Genomic DNA, 15699 nt, shown 5'->3' with positions numbered 1-15699 from the left:
TTATTTTATTTTGTAATAATTTAAAGCACCTTTAAGGTCATACAAAGAACTCCATCTCAAAAAAGTAAAATAATTTTCCCCAAAGGTAGAATATAAACAAACAGAAATATAACCCCCACTATAATCATCCTAAAACCACTCAAGCTAGTCCTTCAAAAAGTATGTGTAAATCTAGAGAGTAGCCCAAGCAAAGGCAAATAATTGTCAGTGCTTTCAGTCTTTAAAAAAGATGGACAATTTTAAATGTATTTTTTAAATGATAACAAATAATCCCAATTCCAGCGCCCTCCTCAAACAACACACATGCAAATGACGGGGAGAAGGAAACAGAAGGATGTTACTAGAAGACAGACCTTGCTGCCCTGACACTGACCCGTGCCCTGAGGGATCCCCAATCTTATTGTGTCTTTGTGAGCTCTTCTTACATTCATGATCTTGAATGGGTGTCCATAAGCTGTGAGGTATCTGAATTTCACTAAATTCCTGTCACCTCATATCAAACTTTAAAAAAATCTTAAGTGTCCATGCCAGAGACAGAGGGAAGAAAATGTACCTACTCTAACTTTCCCTCTCAAAACACAGTGGAGATTATGAAAAACTTGATCCAATTTCTAGAAATGTGTGAAAGGAAGCACTAAGGAAAAGCCAACCTGCAAATGTGTGACTGTTCATGGCAGTTCTTGCCTCAGAGAGCTCCCTGGCAGTGTACGGGGAAGGGAATAGAATCATCAAGTCACTATATGCCCTACACAGTTTGGATGATTAACAACAGTATTCCTTGGTATTACTACACAGGATCTCTGACACAAGCTTGAAATTGGGGCATTCAGAATTTTGCCCCAGCCTACAATAAAGCCTTCGTGCATGTAGATAATGTACAAAACGCATTTAGCACAGTGCCTGACACATTCAGCAGATGTTAGCTACAAAGTCAGACTGAGGGGACAAAAAGTCATTCCAAATGGAATTACTAGCTTTGTATGATTAGCATATTAATTGTTTAAAATACAAACAATTACTGCTTGGAAAAATACTTATTTTCTTCACTAGGCTTAAAACAATATTTCCCCGGGTTTTGTCTATGCCTGTTAGTAATAGAGCAAAAGAAACCCTCAGGCCAAGGACGTAATTTTGAGAACACTGAACTAAGGAGGGAACTAAGGAGCCCTGTGCTCCAAGCTCTGCTCTGCTGTGAACACTGTGAGGGCAACAAGGGTACAAGGTTCTCCACAGGCATGTTCTGTAGCCCAAAACTGCCCATCCCTTGGCTCACTGCTTCCAGAGAGCTGAGGAGGGAACAGACAGACATTCCTGCCTCCACTGTCCTGCTTGTGAAACCCACTGCAACATCCCCCTTCTCCATCACTCTGTCCCAACACTGAATAAATTGACCTCAGGCAAGCATAGTAACAGCAATTCACCAACCACCCCTTGACAGCCATATATACACTCAAAAAAGTACTCCAGGCTACATGGTCTAATAAAGTCACTTCCAGCTTCAAAATTCTATCAAAGGTATCATTTTCATTTTTTTAATGTACTAATTTTAACCAAAGAAAAGACAACTAAGCCTCCAGAATATCAAGGCTCCTGTATGCCAGTTGAACCCTAGAACACTGGAACTTGAGCAACTCTCAAGCATTATTGAAATTGTTTGATTTAATACTTCATGATCACTTCTGTGCCACCTACCATGTTCTTAGCATAAAAACAGTAAACATAGATAGAAGTTGAAGGAGAGAAAAATAGAGGAGGATGTTAAAAGAAATACTTGGACATTAAAAGAAATGAAACCTAAATGCTTCATTTGTATATTTATTTGTGCTACATAAAAATATTTTTAAAGGGGCTAAGAAGTGTAAAATGTTATTAAGAAAAAATGCCTTTGCAACATGGCAAAGCAGGGGACCACCGCTAGAGAGACATTTGTACTTTGAAGCTGTTTTTTTCTCAGTCCTTGTGGGTGTTCTAAGATCACAGAGCTGAGGCATCTTCAGTGTCCAAGACCTGATGCAAATTCTCACTTCTTTGCTTGACCCAGCCCTTTGGAAAGATTAATGTGAAATCACTTTCATTATGGTCTATTAATTTTTAAAAGGCTATGATAGTTAACTTTCAAACTGTTATCCCTTATAGATTAAAAGTAAAATACCTCAGTTTTCTGAAAGCCCTATTTGGATCTTTAAATATAAATGCAGTTCCCTTTTTAACTATACTCATGCCTCCTATCAAAATCATTTAACAGCAGAAATTATTTTCTAAAGCAGAAGCGTATTTCAACTCCCACGTAATAACACTGCAAAATTTGGTAACATCTGCATATTTTCTTTCCTAATTGCGATGTTAGTTTGAAGTTAATTATATGAAACTGATTTTTTTCCCAAGCACAACTTTCATATATCACATTTAGTTTAATTGGTACTTGGAATAATAAATTGTTTTTCAGCTAGAGCATATTGTTTGATATTGCTAATGAAATGATTTTAATGTTAAGCTTAGCTATTAGGAGGAATCTTATTTTATCTTATTTTTTAATATAATTCTACATTGTAGCACCCTAATTAACCTAGCTATTTTCTCTTTTTTTTTTTCAGTCTTCAGAATAACATTATATAAAAACACTACAATAAGTGGCAGGGAATAGTTTCTTTAAAAGAAGGTCGTAACTAGTTGGAGCTAAGGAATGGAGTGATTAGCAAGACTCCACAAACAATTTTCTCGGTTATATATTGTGTGGCATTATTCTCTGCATTGTGTAAGAGATTAGATAAGAGATTAGAGGAAGGAAAATTCAGTGCAAGGTGAAATCAATTCAGGTGGCTTTGTGATGGAAGTGGGACCTGAGTTAAACATTGAAAAACTGGTTGGGATTTGGAAATGTGGGTGAGAGGATATTTCTTGTGTGAGCAATAGCATGAACAAACACTCAGAAGCAGGAAGAATCTTTGAAGTGTTCAGAGGATGAGTCTGCCTAGGTCAGCTTAGAGTTCATGCTGGGGAGCATTGGAAGATCATGCTGGACACATAACATGAAGTCATAGGGGGCAAGCAGTGCCAGGACCAAGCATTTGTAAAAGAATAGTAAGCCACTGAAGATTTCTGAGTGAAAGTGGATGCAGTACCTCACAAAAGCCTGCCCTGAGGGTCAGCAACTAGGTAAGTCAGGGGCCAAGAAAAATATACGAGCACAGAAGAATAAAGCCAAGCAAAGTGGGCAGCTAACATGAAACCTGGGTGGCAAGAAAGTCTTAAAAGTGAGGACATGTCTGCCCAGGCAGGAATCCCTTATAGTCTTCCTTTTGGAGGCAGGAATTATTTCCCGGGTCCTAAGTGGGTATGAGTGAATCCTAGAATGGAAATGTGAATCAGCTAACCCAAATGGAGTACCAGGGATTTGGACAAATCCCGATGTAATCAAAGTGGAGTTTCAGTAAATGAAGAATGAACGAACCCAGGGTAAAGCCAGGTTTAGATGGGGCAGTTGAAAAATATTTGTAACAAATAAGGAATGACATGATAGGCGCTTAAAGGGTAGTCATTGTGGGCATTGAGAGGAATGATATGTATAAAAAACAGCTCAGAGTAGAAATGTATCAGTGAAAGGCAGCACTGAGATTTCAAACCCGGGTAAAAAGGCAATAGTAGTACCATGGACAGAAATACAAGAGTTGGGAAGGAAAGTTCTACATGAAGACCTCAGCATTTCCTGATTTGCTTTTCCTAATCCAGTAGAACTCGGCTGGAAAGAACATTTATAGCACATGGTCAGTGACCAACATACTGAATAATTGGGACTGAATAAATCCCATGGAGATCTTTGAGTGTGGCTTATTTTTTATTTGGCTTCTGACCACATGAGGGTTTTAGAGGAATAAATCCCATTTGGTCGTGGGGAATAATCCTTTTAATGTACTATTGGATCCTATTGGTTAATATTTTGGTGAGAATTTTTGCATCCATATTCATCAGGGATATAGTTCTGTAGTTCTCCTTTTTGATGGGGTCTTTGTCTGGTTTTGGGATTGAGGTAATGCTGGCCTCATAAAATAAGTTTGGAAGTTTTCCTTCCATTTCTATTTTTTGGAACAGTTTCAGAAGAATAGGTATTAATTCTTCTTGAAATGTCTGGTAGAATTCCCCTGGGAAGCCATCTGGCCCTGGGCTCTTGTTTGTTGGGAGACTTTTGATTACTGTTTCAGTTTCCTTACTGGTTATGGTTCTGTTCAGGTTTCTGTTTCTTCCTGGTTCAGTTTTGGTAGTTTATACTTCTCTAGGAGTGCATCCATTTCTTCCAGATTGTCTAATTTGCTGGTATATTGTTGCTCAAAATATGTTCTTATAATTGTATTTCTTTGGTGTTGGTTGTAATCTTGCCTCTTTCATTCATGATTTCATTTATTTGGGTTCTTTCTTTTCTTTTTGATAAGTCTGGCCAGGGGTTTATCAGTCTTATTAATTCTTTCAAAGAAACAGCTCCTAGTTTCGTTGATCTGTTCTATTTTTCTTTTGGTTTCTATTTCATTGATTTCTGCTCTGATCTTTATTATTTCTCTTCTCCTGCTGGGTTTAGGCTTTATTTGCTGTTCTTTCTCCAGCTCCTTTAGGTGTAGGGTTAGGTTGTGTATTTGAGACCTTTCTTGTTTCTTGAGAAAGGCTTGTATTGCTATACACTTTCCTCTCAGGACTGCCTTTGCTGTATCCCAAAGATTTGGAACAGTTGTGTTTTCATTTTCTTTGGTTTCCATGAATTTTTTTAATTCTTCTTTAATTTCCTGGTTGACCCATTCATTCTTTAGTAGGATGCTCTTTAGCCTCCATGTATTTGAGTTCTTTCCAACTTTCCTCTTGTGATTGAGTTCTAGTTTCACAGCATTGTGGTCCAAAGGTATGCAGGGAATGATCCCAGTCCTTTGGTACCAATTGAGATCTGATTTGTGACCCAGGATGTGATCTATTCTAGGGAGTGTTCCATGTGCACTAGAGAAGAATGTGTATTCTGTTGCTTTGGGATGGAATGTTCTGAATATATCTGCGAAGTCCATCTGGTCCAGTGTGTCATTTAAAGCCTTTATTTCCTTGTTGATCTTTTGCTTAGATGATCTGTCCATTTCAGTGAGGGGGGCATTAAAGTCCTTTACTATTATTGTATTATTGTCATGTGTTTCTTTGCTTTTGTTATTAATTGGCTTATATATTTGGCTGCTCCCATGTTAGGGGTATAGATATTTACAATTGTTAGATCTTCTTGTTGGATAGACCCTTTAAGTATGATGTAGTGTCCTTCCTCATCTCTTATTATAGTCTTTGGTTTTAAATCTGATTGGTCTGATATAAGGATTGCCACCCCAGCTTTCTTTTGATTAGCATGGTAAATGGTTTTCCACCCCCTCACTTTAAATCTGGGGGTGTCTTTGGGTCTAAAATGAGTCTCTTGCTGACAGCATATCTATGGGTCTTGTTTTTTTATCCAATCCGATACTCTGTACTTAAGGGATTTTCAATAATTAGGGCACTACCTATTGTTTGATTACTGACAGAAATATGCTGACAGGTTGGCAGGTAAACAACTTGGCGTATGGGAATGGAAGTCAGTGTTTCAATAGATACGCAAGCAGGTTACCTCGAGGTGATGCATTTGATGAAACGTTTTCTCCAAATTAAAGCTTTCTTCTTTATTCTTATTAATTAGATATTATCTTCTTTAGATGTTATCTTTCAGTGAGGTCATGTCGCTAAGACATGATAAAATGGATTGAACAATTATTGGTCAGAATGAGTTAAAATAGCAATGTTCAATTTGAAAAAAAAAGTCAAATGAGATGTTTAACAATAAGAACCATTAAACATGTGTTTTTATTTATTCCTTTATTTATCTAATATCTACTGTGTCAGAAACCATGTTAAGTGCTTTCTAGTCATTATTTGATTTCATTAACAAATAATCTCATGAAATATGTACTTTTGTTATTCTCATTTTCCAGAAAAGCTCACTGTGGCCAGAAAGGTTAAGTTGCCTCAGATTATACAAAGTTAATTAGAGATAGAGCCAGAATTTCCAGTCAGGTCTAGTGTGATTCTGAAGCCCTTATCCTTAACTGCTATCCTATGCTTGTCTCTTCTGGCTTGAGCCCACAAACAAGGTGATTGTGAATTTTACGAAGCCTTCAACACTCCACCCACAAAAGATATGATTTCTGTCATGTGTGAAAAAATAATGGTTCATTTATAAAATATGCCACTGAATGTTTAACAACCTATTTTCTCATATTTCTGGCAATGGGTATCTTTATGTTGTGGAACCAGATTCAATGCAGTAAGAGCTTAAATTTCTAGAAGCTGCATATAAACACATTATAAGCCTTTGTTGCCTTGAAGACTTCATTATGACCCAGATGCTCTATGAATATCTCAAACTTAGGTTGGGGATGTGGAAAATTATTTTACAGTTGTTTGAGGAAAAAGCCAGATATTAGCAAAAGAAAAATCTGAGAAACCAACCACTCTTTTAAAACAAACAAACAAACAAAAAAACAGAACAAAAACCAAACTGTGCCTTTGAAAAATCCTGTTACACTGAGTAAAATCTTAAATATATGTCATATGTATTCATATATGAATGACATTTTGTATGCATCTATTTCTAACTGAACTTATGTTTCTATAACACCAAAAATGCATGCTAAAGAACTTAAATTTTGCATTTTTATTCACCTGTAAAACTAATGGAAAATTGTTTTTCTTTTTTTTGTTCTTCTCACAGCTGAATTTTTATTCCTCTTGTGGGGTGTTTATCTCTGCTATGCAGTGCGGACAGTGCCATCAGCATTTCATGAGCCACGCTATATGGCTGTTGCAGTTCACAATGAGCTCATTATCTCTGCTATATTCCATACAATTAGGCAAGTGCTCTGTGGAGCTAGTAAATAACTGTTTTGTTTCTCTGATGTGTTGCAGTTTAATTTAAATAGCAAAATTGGATAACACACATAATGGAAAGATTTAGGAAGGATAGTGTTTTTAAGCTAATTTCTTTGTCACAGAAATGCCAAATGAATATAACTCATTTTTTTTAAGATTTATTTATTTATTTAGAGAGGGAGAGGTGGTGGAGAGGGACAGAAGGAGAGAGAGAGAGAAACTCAAGTAGACTCTGCACTGAGCACAGAGCCCAGCGTGGGGCTCAATCTCAGGACCCATGAGATCATGGCCTGGGCCGAAACCAAGAGTCAGACACCTAACCAATTCTGCCACCCAGACACCCCTATAGTTTTGTTTTGTTTTGTTTTTTAACTGCTGTTCTTAGTTCCTTCTGTTTTGTTATCACTTTTATTTATTTGAAGGTTAACTCGATATTATTGTATTATATTAAACAACTTATGGTAATGTCATTGAATGTTGTTATGATATATAATGGTTTTTGTTCTGAAGATAGAAAGCAACACATAGTTATAAAGTAGATGTAGATAAATTGTGTTTCCATTCATGTTAGTACACTGGTTTACATTTTTAAAATCTTCAACTCAGTCAACTTATGTGTATTAATTCTGCTAAATTCAAAACTAAAAAACCACTCCAACTCAATGACTCGATTTTTGTGTGCAGTGAGGTTTTATCACTATCATATTTTAGCAATGACTTTCTATTGGAAGGAGTGTGGCCAGGCCCTCCATTTTTTAATATCCCATTTATTACTATAGTCGGTAAGTACAAAGGAGGAAGAAAGTAGCTTATGATAAATGAACAAAGTGAAATATGTATGACTTCTGAGAATTTATACCTATTTATATCTGAAAATGAAATGAAAACCTCAGAACAAAAAAAAATCCTATAATTTGAAAAGCAACAAGAAGATGTCATTCATTTGCTTGACAAAGTTAGGATATACATAAGAATTTAATGAGAAATTTTGAATATTTGTATTTTCCCTCAATTGAAAAACAGAGGTTAACAATAGTGGGAGTCAGAGTGGGAAAGTGTGGGTCTATGGAAGTTTTAGAAGATACTTATCATTTCTCACTTTAGTCAATAATTATAAAATGATACCTTGCACTTGTAGGGATAGATGTTGCCAGAGAGCAGTTGAACCTTAGGCATACCTACACTTTGTTCACTTTTAAGTAAGAAAGGAAGTATTTATGATTTGACAACCCTAGAAATACCATCAAAGGGCCAGGAATCAAAGGAAAATTTGCCTCTTTGCTTTGTCTTGCCCCCCCTCTCAAGAAAGAGAGGAAAGAGAAAAAGAGAAGAGGAAAGAAAGATAAGCAAAATATGATGTTATAAATAGGCAAAAAGAAGGCTTTCTCACTTCTACTTGGACTAGAGCTGAAGGATGTGAGAGGGGATGCTGCAGGTCCACAGTGTAGTGAGCACCAGAGAACACTGTCACGGGCAGGACTCCACAGTCTTCACATATCTCCCAAACCATCTCCTAAGAAAAGCTGCATTTTTGTTGTTTTTTTCCAGAATCTCAAACACCTGTGTTTCAAGATATAACAAACATGCTTCTCTAGAACCATTTATAAGTTAAATGCTGTATTAACAAACCAATTAAAGAGTTATAAGCATGCCAGAAGAAATTTACAGACGAGTTGAAATGTCTTCTGTTGTCAGAATGTGACCATGTCATGCAAAGGGTTTCCTACTTTTGCCCTCCAATCAGCTGCTGTATTTCTTAGAATCAAATTAATTGCCCAAGAAATTAAATCTGTTCAAAGCATTTACCTAAATTGATCTTTATCCTTTTCTATCTTAAGATTTATATCTGTTCTGTTTTCATCATTAAGTATATTTTTTCAATGGACTTTTTTTTTTTAAGATTTTATTTATTTAACACATAGATAGAGAGAGAGCACAGACAGAGGGAGCTGTGGCAGAGGGAGAGGGAGAAGCAGTCTCCCTGCTAAGCAAGGAGCCCAACGGGGGGGCTTGATCTCAGGACCCTGGGATCATGACCTGAGCTGAAGGCAGATGCTTACCCGACTGAGCCACCCAGGTGCCCCTCAATGGACTTTAAACTCTCAACTTGCCCAAGCAGGCAAGGTAAAGTTATTTTTTAAATGAACTTTAAAAAATTCCTATTAAGGCAATAGGTGGTTATTACAGATAAATCATAAAATGATAAAAAATAAACTCCCTAATCCAACCACCCAAAGATGATAAGCACTGTTAATATATTAGGATATCACTTTTAGATGTTTTTATATGCTTGTGTATATTTATGACACATTGCATTTGATAACTCCCTTTTAGGAATGTCACAGCACAAAGTGACATACCGAGAAGTCCTGCTGTAAGGAAACCTAGTTAACTTTGTTTAACCAGTACTTTCCAAACCATTCACCATGATATCCTCCCAACCCTCAATTGACATCTGATAATAGCAGCCACTCTTCAGAAAATTCTGTTTTAATACTGGGCCGAAGTGAGGAAACCTATTCTAAATATTCATTCAGAATAGCTTTCTGGGGGCACCTGGCATGCATGCGACTCTTGATCTCAGGGTCATGAGTTCAAACCCCACACTGTGCATAGAGCTTGCTTTAGAAAAAAAAATAATAACTTTCTTACTTTCCTTAGGTCTTTCCTACAGAGTCCCAGACAACCCATCAGCCTAGCTGGGTTCACATAGACACAAGCTCTGACTGAATTGTTCTTATTGAACCTAGTAGACTTTGTGTTAGTAGACATGCCCTACTTAAAAGATCAATTTTCCTCAAGACAACTGTGTAGTCTCCTTTAAGTTTTGAATAGGGAGGACTTCTAGTGGTAGCAGCGTGACCGGCCTTGGTAGGCTTTGGTATTTTCAAGCCTAAGAAAACCTGAATGGGAGCCCAACTTTTAAGTTCCAAATTCGACTTCCCTTCTGCATAGACCAAACCCAATAGATTGTGGCATGCTGGCTTCAAAGAATTATAGTATAGATTAGCTACTCTGTCTTGGAAATTTCATTGTATGGCCATAAAGAACCAAGGATGGAATTATAGTTTAACACAGTAAATCTACAGAACACTGATTTTAGGGAGATGAGCAGTGAGAAAGCAAAAGGCAGTGATAATTAAAGGAATCAAGTATATATAATTTCTTATTTACATGTGAACTGAATTCATACATGCTGTGGTTCCAATGTTGATAAAAGTGCAAGAATAGGAAGCAATAACATAATAATATAAATCAACTGGACCCATCTTTGTAGTTTTTTACTAGAATTCAATAATATTAAATAAGGTATCCAACATCAGCAAAGATATTCTCTGTCAATAGGCATATATGTTTGTTCTGGTTCACTTAAAATATAAAATTATATAAACATAACTGTGTATACATATATACATACATAAATATATAAACTTAAAACTATGACTACATATTTATATACAGATTTACTTTTATTCTCACCAAATTGCCAGATCGAACAAAAATAAACTAAAAGGATTAAGTCTAGAAGTCTAATAATGCAGAAGGCATTTTGCCTAATCTGTTCTATAATCCTTTACTAAGTGTAGAGCAAAGCTTTGGGAAAATGCAAGACTTTTAAAAGTTTGCTTTTATTCTTAACCTCAATTTTTAACTATTTCTATGTTCCTGACTGTTTGATCTATTTTTTAGAAGTTGAAATAGTCTTTTAAAGAAAAATCTTTAAAAAGACTGCAAAACCCAATTTTTCTTAAGATATTTCTACGCAGAACTGCAATCTAACAAACCTAGCAGTATTTAAACGCTGATTAATTTAAGGGCAAGTAGTATGTAGTACTTCAAATAAACTTTTTGGAAGGCTCACCATTTTAATTTAAAATATATGTAACCATTGTTCCTTCCAGATATTGTAGGCTAGCTTAAAGTTCACTTGTGTTGGCATTTGAGATAGAAATTTCCAGTGCATGAGAACACTTTTAGAATGTAAATCCATCTCCTTTGATATAACTCTCTGCTCCAGTACTGGAAATGACCCCAGCAAATTTGGATTATATAATTTTCCAGGTCACAATTTTATATTGCCTCTATGCCTCAGTACTATGCCTCGGGTACTGTTACTTGTTACCGAGTATGATGATCCGATTTCAATGCTTAAAAAAATCTCACCTGACCCAGCACAGGATCTGTCAAAAGTATGTCATCCCTGAACAAAGTGACTATTCATTTAGTCATATTCAAGGCAGGTATAAAGCCACATTTCTCACTAAGGAGTTAGAGAATACGTTAATTCATAAAATCGTATTTGGTTATAGGTGAGCTATCATGAACTTTCTGTACTCTGTGTATATATTTTAAGCCCATCTTATGTCTCCAAACACAGAGGAAACTATCTCCATTTTGAACAACTCTTGAGCTTCCATTTTAGCTTGATTTTGGGGGGGGGGAAGGTGAGAAGGCGGGGGGAGAGGATGGTGGTGAAAATGAAGAAATCCCCTTGATGGAAATTTTGTTTTAAGTCTTAATAATACTAATTTACTTAGTAAATTTGTCAGGAATATGGCATAATGCAGGTATAAAATTAGTTTCTTCTATTTTTAGATTCATGTGTTTTATGATTATATCATAAGCATTTTCTTAAGATGTTAGCTTTTCAAATATGATGATGTATATCACTGAATCAAAATGCTAATTCTCTAGGGGCGCCTGGATGGCTCAGTTGATTGAGCATCTGATTCTGCATTTCAGCTCAGGTCCTGATCTCAGGGGGGTGAGATGCGCCCCGCCTGGGGCTCTGCAATCAGCCGGGAGTCTGCGTCTCTCCTTCTTTCCCTCTCCCTCTGCCCCTCCCACTGCTCACCTTTTCTCTCTCTCTCTCTCTCAAATAAATAAATAAATAAATAATCAAATCTTTTTAAAAAATGCTAATTCTCTAATTCCAAACACAATAAAATCTCATATTTAGCTTTCATGGATAAACAATGCATGGAAAAAAATTAAAAGAAGAATATGATTGCAAAATGACTTTAATAAAAGCATCACCTGGTTTCTGCAAGAGAATGAGTCCTTAAAACCTGAGTTTTAGTTTGTACATATACTCTTATGGATTTATGAAAATATTCCAAAATCACCAGAGTAGGTATCAGTACTGAATTTTTCCTATACATGTTTCTCTACAGGACTGTCCTAGAACAGTTTTATAAATTCCTCAGCAAGATATGATTTTAAATTATTTTGGAACAATTTGATAGTTCACAACTAAAATTTTTATTTTAAAAAATATGTTTTACAAACCATTAGTATCTTCATTTTATCCATTGCATTGTTTATCATTTAAGCCTCTGAGGCCATACACAAAGACAGATAATTACCTACTCTTTTATTCTTAATTTTTTCTTAATTGTTTTCAAAGGAAAAAGATTAGAATCAAGAGTTAGGTGGCTGTGTCTTATAACCCAAATTTGCCTGAAGCCAGTAGTTTATAAATCTGTTCTTCTTTTGAATTCACATGTGTTCACTGCTTTTGCTTTAGACATTCAATTTACATACAAAATAATTATTCCAGGAAATGATTAGCATATTATATACCTATATGCTGTCTTTCTTACTACTGATAATTTAAAATAATAAATAATAAAGAGTTCATGTCTTATGCATCCAGTCAGGTTTACTTAGGGCCTATTCTGTGATGAAAATGTATGCCACAGAAACAACAGTACAACTTTTCTCATGCTTGCTTGCTTTTTTTTAATACACTGAGGGAAAAAAATTCCAAGTATAGTGTTTTAAATAGAGATCTTGTTGGATTACTAACTTGGTGAATTCTCATTTCAGATTCGTTCTTGCCTCAAGACTTCAGTCTGACTGGATGCTAATGCTATATTTTGCACATACTCATTTGACTGTGACAGTCACCATTGGGTTGCTTTTGATTCCAAAGGTATTCCTTTAACATTACTTTTCTCTTGCAAGACAGTTATTTTAAATAAGCATGGAGTTGTTTCTCGTTTAAAAAAATATCTGGCAATATAGGGAAAGGGAGGTGTGGAGATTTGCTTGACACACTAAAATGTTTTTAAAGCTCCCTCCTCGGGGAACTAAATGTCTCTCTTCTTTTAGGATTTATTAAACATCCCATATAATTTTTAAATGCTTTAATTTGTACAAAACCCATCATCTGGTTTGGTTCTTTCTCAAATATTTTGATATACAGATATGATTTAATTATGGATTCAAGGTAACTTCTTTGTAGCTGTAACATCAAAATAATTTTTAAAGACAATTATCCTATTCTAAGAACCCTCCTGTTTGGATTTACATTCAGGAAGCATTGTGTTGTAAACATTCAGAAAATTTTTATATAAATAGTTATAATATTGTGTATAGAAAAATCTTGCTTTATAATGATAGATTCTGGCAAAGACTTATCTAGAAGCATACCGAAGTGGGGGAAAATGGGCCAGCACTCAGAATACAGGGATTACGAATATATGCTCCACCCACGCTAGCTATACAATATGACACTAGCCAAGACTCTTCATCTCTCTGAGGTTCAATTTCTTCATCTATGACATGATAGCAATAAAGATGCTTACAGTGAAATAATATGATATCAGAGTATGCGGAGAAAACATACGTTAGAGTATTATTATTATTTTCCTCATTTACACATAGAAAAACAAAATATTAGAACATTATATATCCATATTAGTACCACACAATATAATATTAGCACAGCTGAGACAAGAATTTGTGATTGCTTGTCATTCACTCCAGGCTTTACCTCCTCTCACAAGCAAAACATTGAAATTCAGCCTGATTGAAAGGGCAAACAAATGTAAACAGAGAAAAATGCCTATTTTCTTCCTTACTTGAATTATACCAGATAGCTGCAGTTTTCATGGATTAGTCTGTTACTGCAATTTATCTTATCCATTTTCATACTTTGCATTACACGATTACATTTTTATTAGATGGATGTACTATATACCCAGACTGCTCACTCAATTGTAAGAATTGAAAACATATATTCGTACAAAGATTTGAACATGAATGTTCCTAGCAGCCCTATTCATAATAGCTAAAAAGTGGAAGCAACCCAAATGTCCGTCAACTGTGAAAACACAATGTGATGTATCCACACAATGGAACACTATCCAACAATAAGAAGGAATGAAGCACTGATACGTGCTACAACTAGTACAGACCTCAAAACATTACACCAAGTAAAAGAGGCTAGACAGAAAAGGCCACATCTTGTGTGGCTCCATTTATATGAAGTGTTCAGAAGAGGCAACTCTGTTGAGACAGAAAGTAGGTAAGTGGTTGCCACTAGCTGGGGAAAAGGGGAAATGGAAGTGACTGCTTTCATGGGTTTAAGGTTCTTTTTTGGGGTGATGAAAATATTCTGGAATTAAATAGTGGTGATGGTTGCACAGCACTGTGAAATACCAAAAATCACTCTATTGTACAACTGAAATTTGAGAATTTTATGGTATGTGAATTATACCTCAAATTCAGATAATTTAACAAAATCATTTGAGGGGCTTTGCTAAGCACAGTTCTATATCCTGGAATAAAACTAATGAACAGATAAAAATATGTGCTCTTGTAGTACTTATATTATGGAGAAGGGGAAAACAGAAGAAATAAATAAGATAAATATTTAAAATACTATTTTAGATAGATTATAAGTACTCAGGACAAATAATAAAGCAGAAAATGGGCAATATCTGACATATAAGTGTTTCTCAAACTCAAGATCATCTCTGAGACTGCGCTTAAGAAGAACAATTCCACTCTTACAAATAACCTCTGGATGGTTTCCTAGTAGCATTTGAGCTTTTGGAGGAGAGGACTGTGTTTTATTCATCTTTATGGCCTTAAATTCCTGACACATGTCAGAACCACAGATGTAGTACAAGAGTAAAGGAAAGATTCACCTGTTTCTGTGGTTTCCCAGTCAGTTCCAATTACAAAACATTCATGATTCCTTACATAGAGAATTGCTGTTTCTCATGTTATGTTCACCTGCCCACTTAAATATTTTAACAAACATTGACAGTAAAATAGCTCTGTATCATGAAAGGGTGATCTGTTAATTTTTTAAAGGAATATTTGACCTGATGACAAGCTGGGAGAAGAGAACCCATGTTCCCTAGACCATTCTCTCAGTTTTCATAGGACAGTCAGTTGGTTTATATGTTGTGTGAAGTGGCAAGATTGTTTTGCGTCTCCCTGCTTTCCATCATTTGTCTGAATCACTTCTCCATGTCTCCATTTGATGAAGAATAGAGATAGCAAGAGTCCGTGAAACTGAAAAATATCAAAAGGCCACATGAAAAGAATAAAAATACCTCAAAATGTAATGAAGGAGGAAGTTAAGAATACTGAGCTTGAGAAAAAAATTCTGTAATTTCAGTGAAGGTTTGAATTTTAAACTTAGATATCATCACTTTAGGCTGAGAGAGCATGGTGCTCTAGGGAGCTTCCGTGATTTGTTTCCAATCTCACTGTCAACGTAGTTGATGCTAGCATTCAGACCTCCTGTCCCCTAGGTCTTGGAGGCAGCTTTTTTGGAGCCATGTGTAGTAGACTCAAAGTCACTGTCTGTGATCAGGGCCAATTGTACCCCTCGGTGACATACAGCCTCCCCTATATGATGCAGAACGACAAACACAAGGTATACCCTACAGCTCAAAAAATATTTTTCCCTCCAGCTGCCAGTGGGTCTAAATTGCTTGGAGAACATTCGTGTGGGTTTTTCTACTTATTTTCATTTTCAGA

General features: G+C 35.8%; 1 protein-coding gene across 1 annotated transcript in view; it reads left to right on the top strand.

Annotated features, from left to right (window-relative positions):
- The window catches only part of GPR158 (G protein-coupled receptor 158), a 453369-nt gene that overhangs the window by 431987 nt on the left and 5683 nt on the right, over positions 1-15699 (top strand). Inside the window, exons 8-9 of the mRNA XM_073885618.1 lie at positions 6761-6899; positions 12748-12853. Of these exons, the coding sequence (XP_073741719.1) occupies positions 6761-6899; positions 12748-12853 (245 nt within the window). The remainder of the gene's footprint in view (positions 1-6760; positions 6900-12747; positions 12854-15699) is intronic.

Source organism: Callorhinus ursinus, unplaced genomic scaffold, assembly GCF_003265705.2.
Source record: "Callorhinus ursinus isolate GAN/ISIS: 27379988/994484 unplaced genomic scaffold, GSC_fseal_2.0 scaffold63, whole genome shotgun sequence".
Lineage (NCBI taxonomy): Eukaryota > Metazoa > Chordata > Mammalia > Carnivora > Otariidae > Callorhinus > Callorhinus ursinus.
The sequence above is the reverse complement of the archived record's forward strand: the minus strand, read 5'-3'. Positions and strand labels throughout refer to the sequence as shown.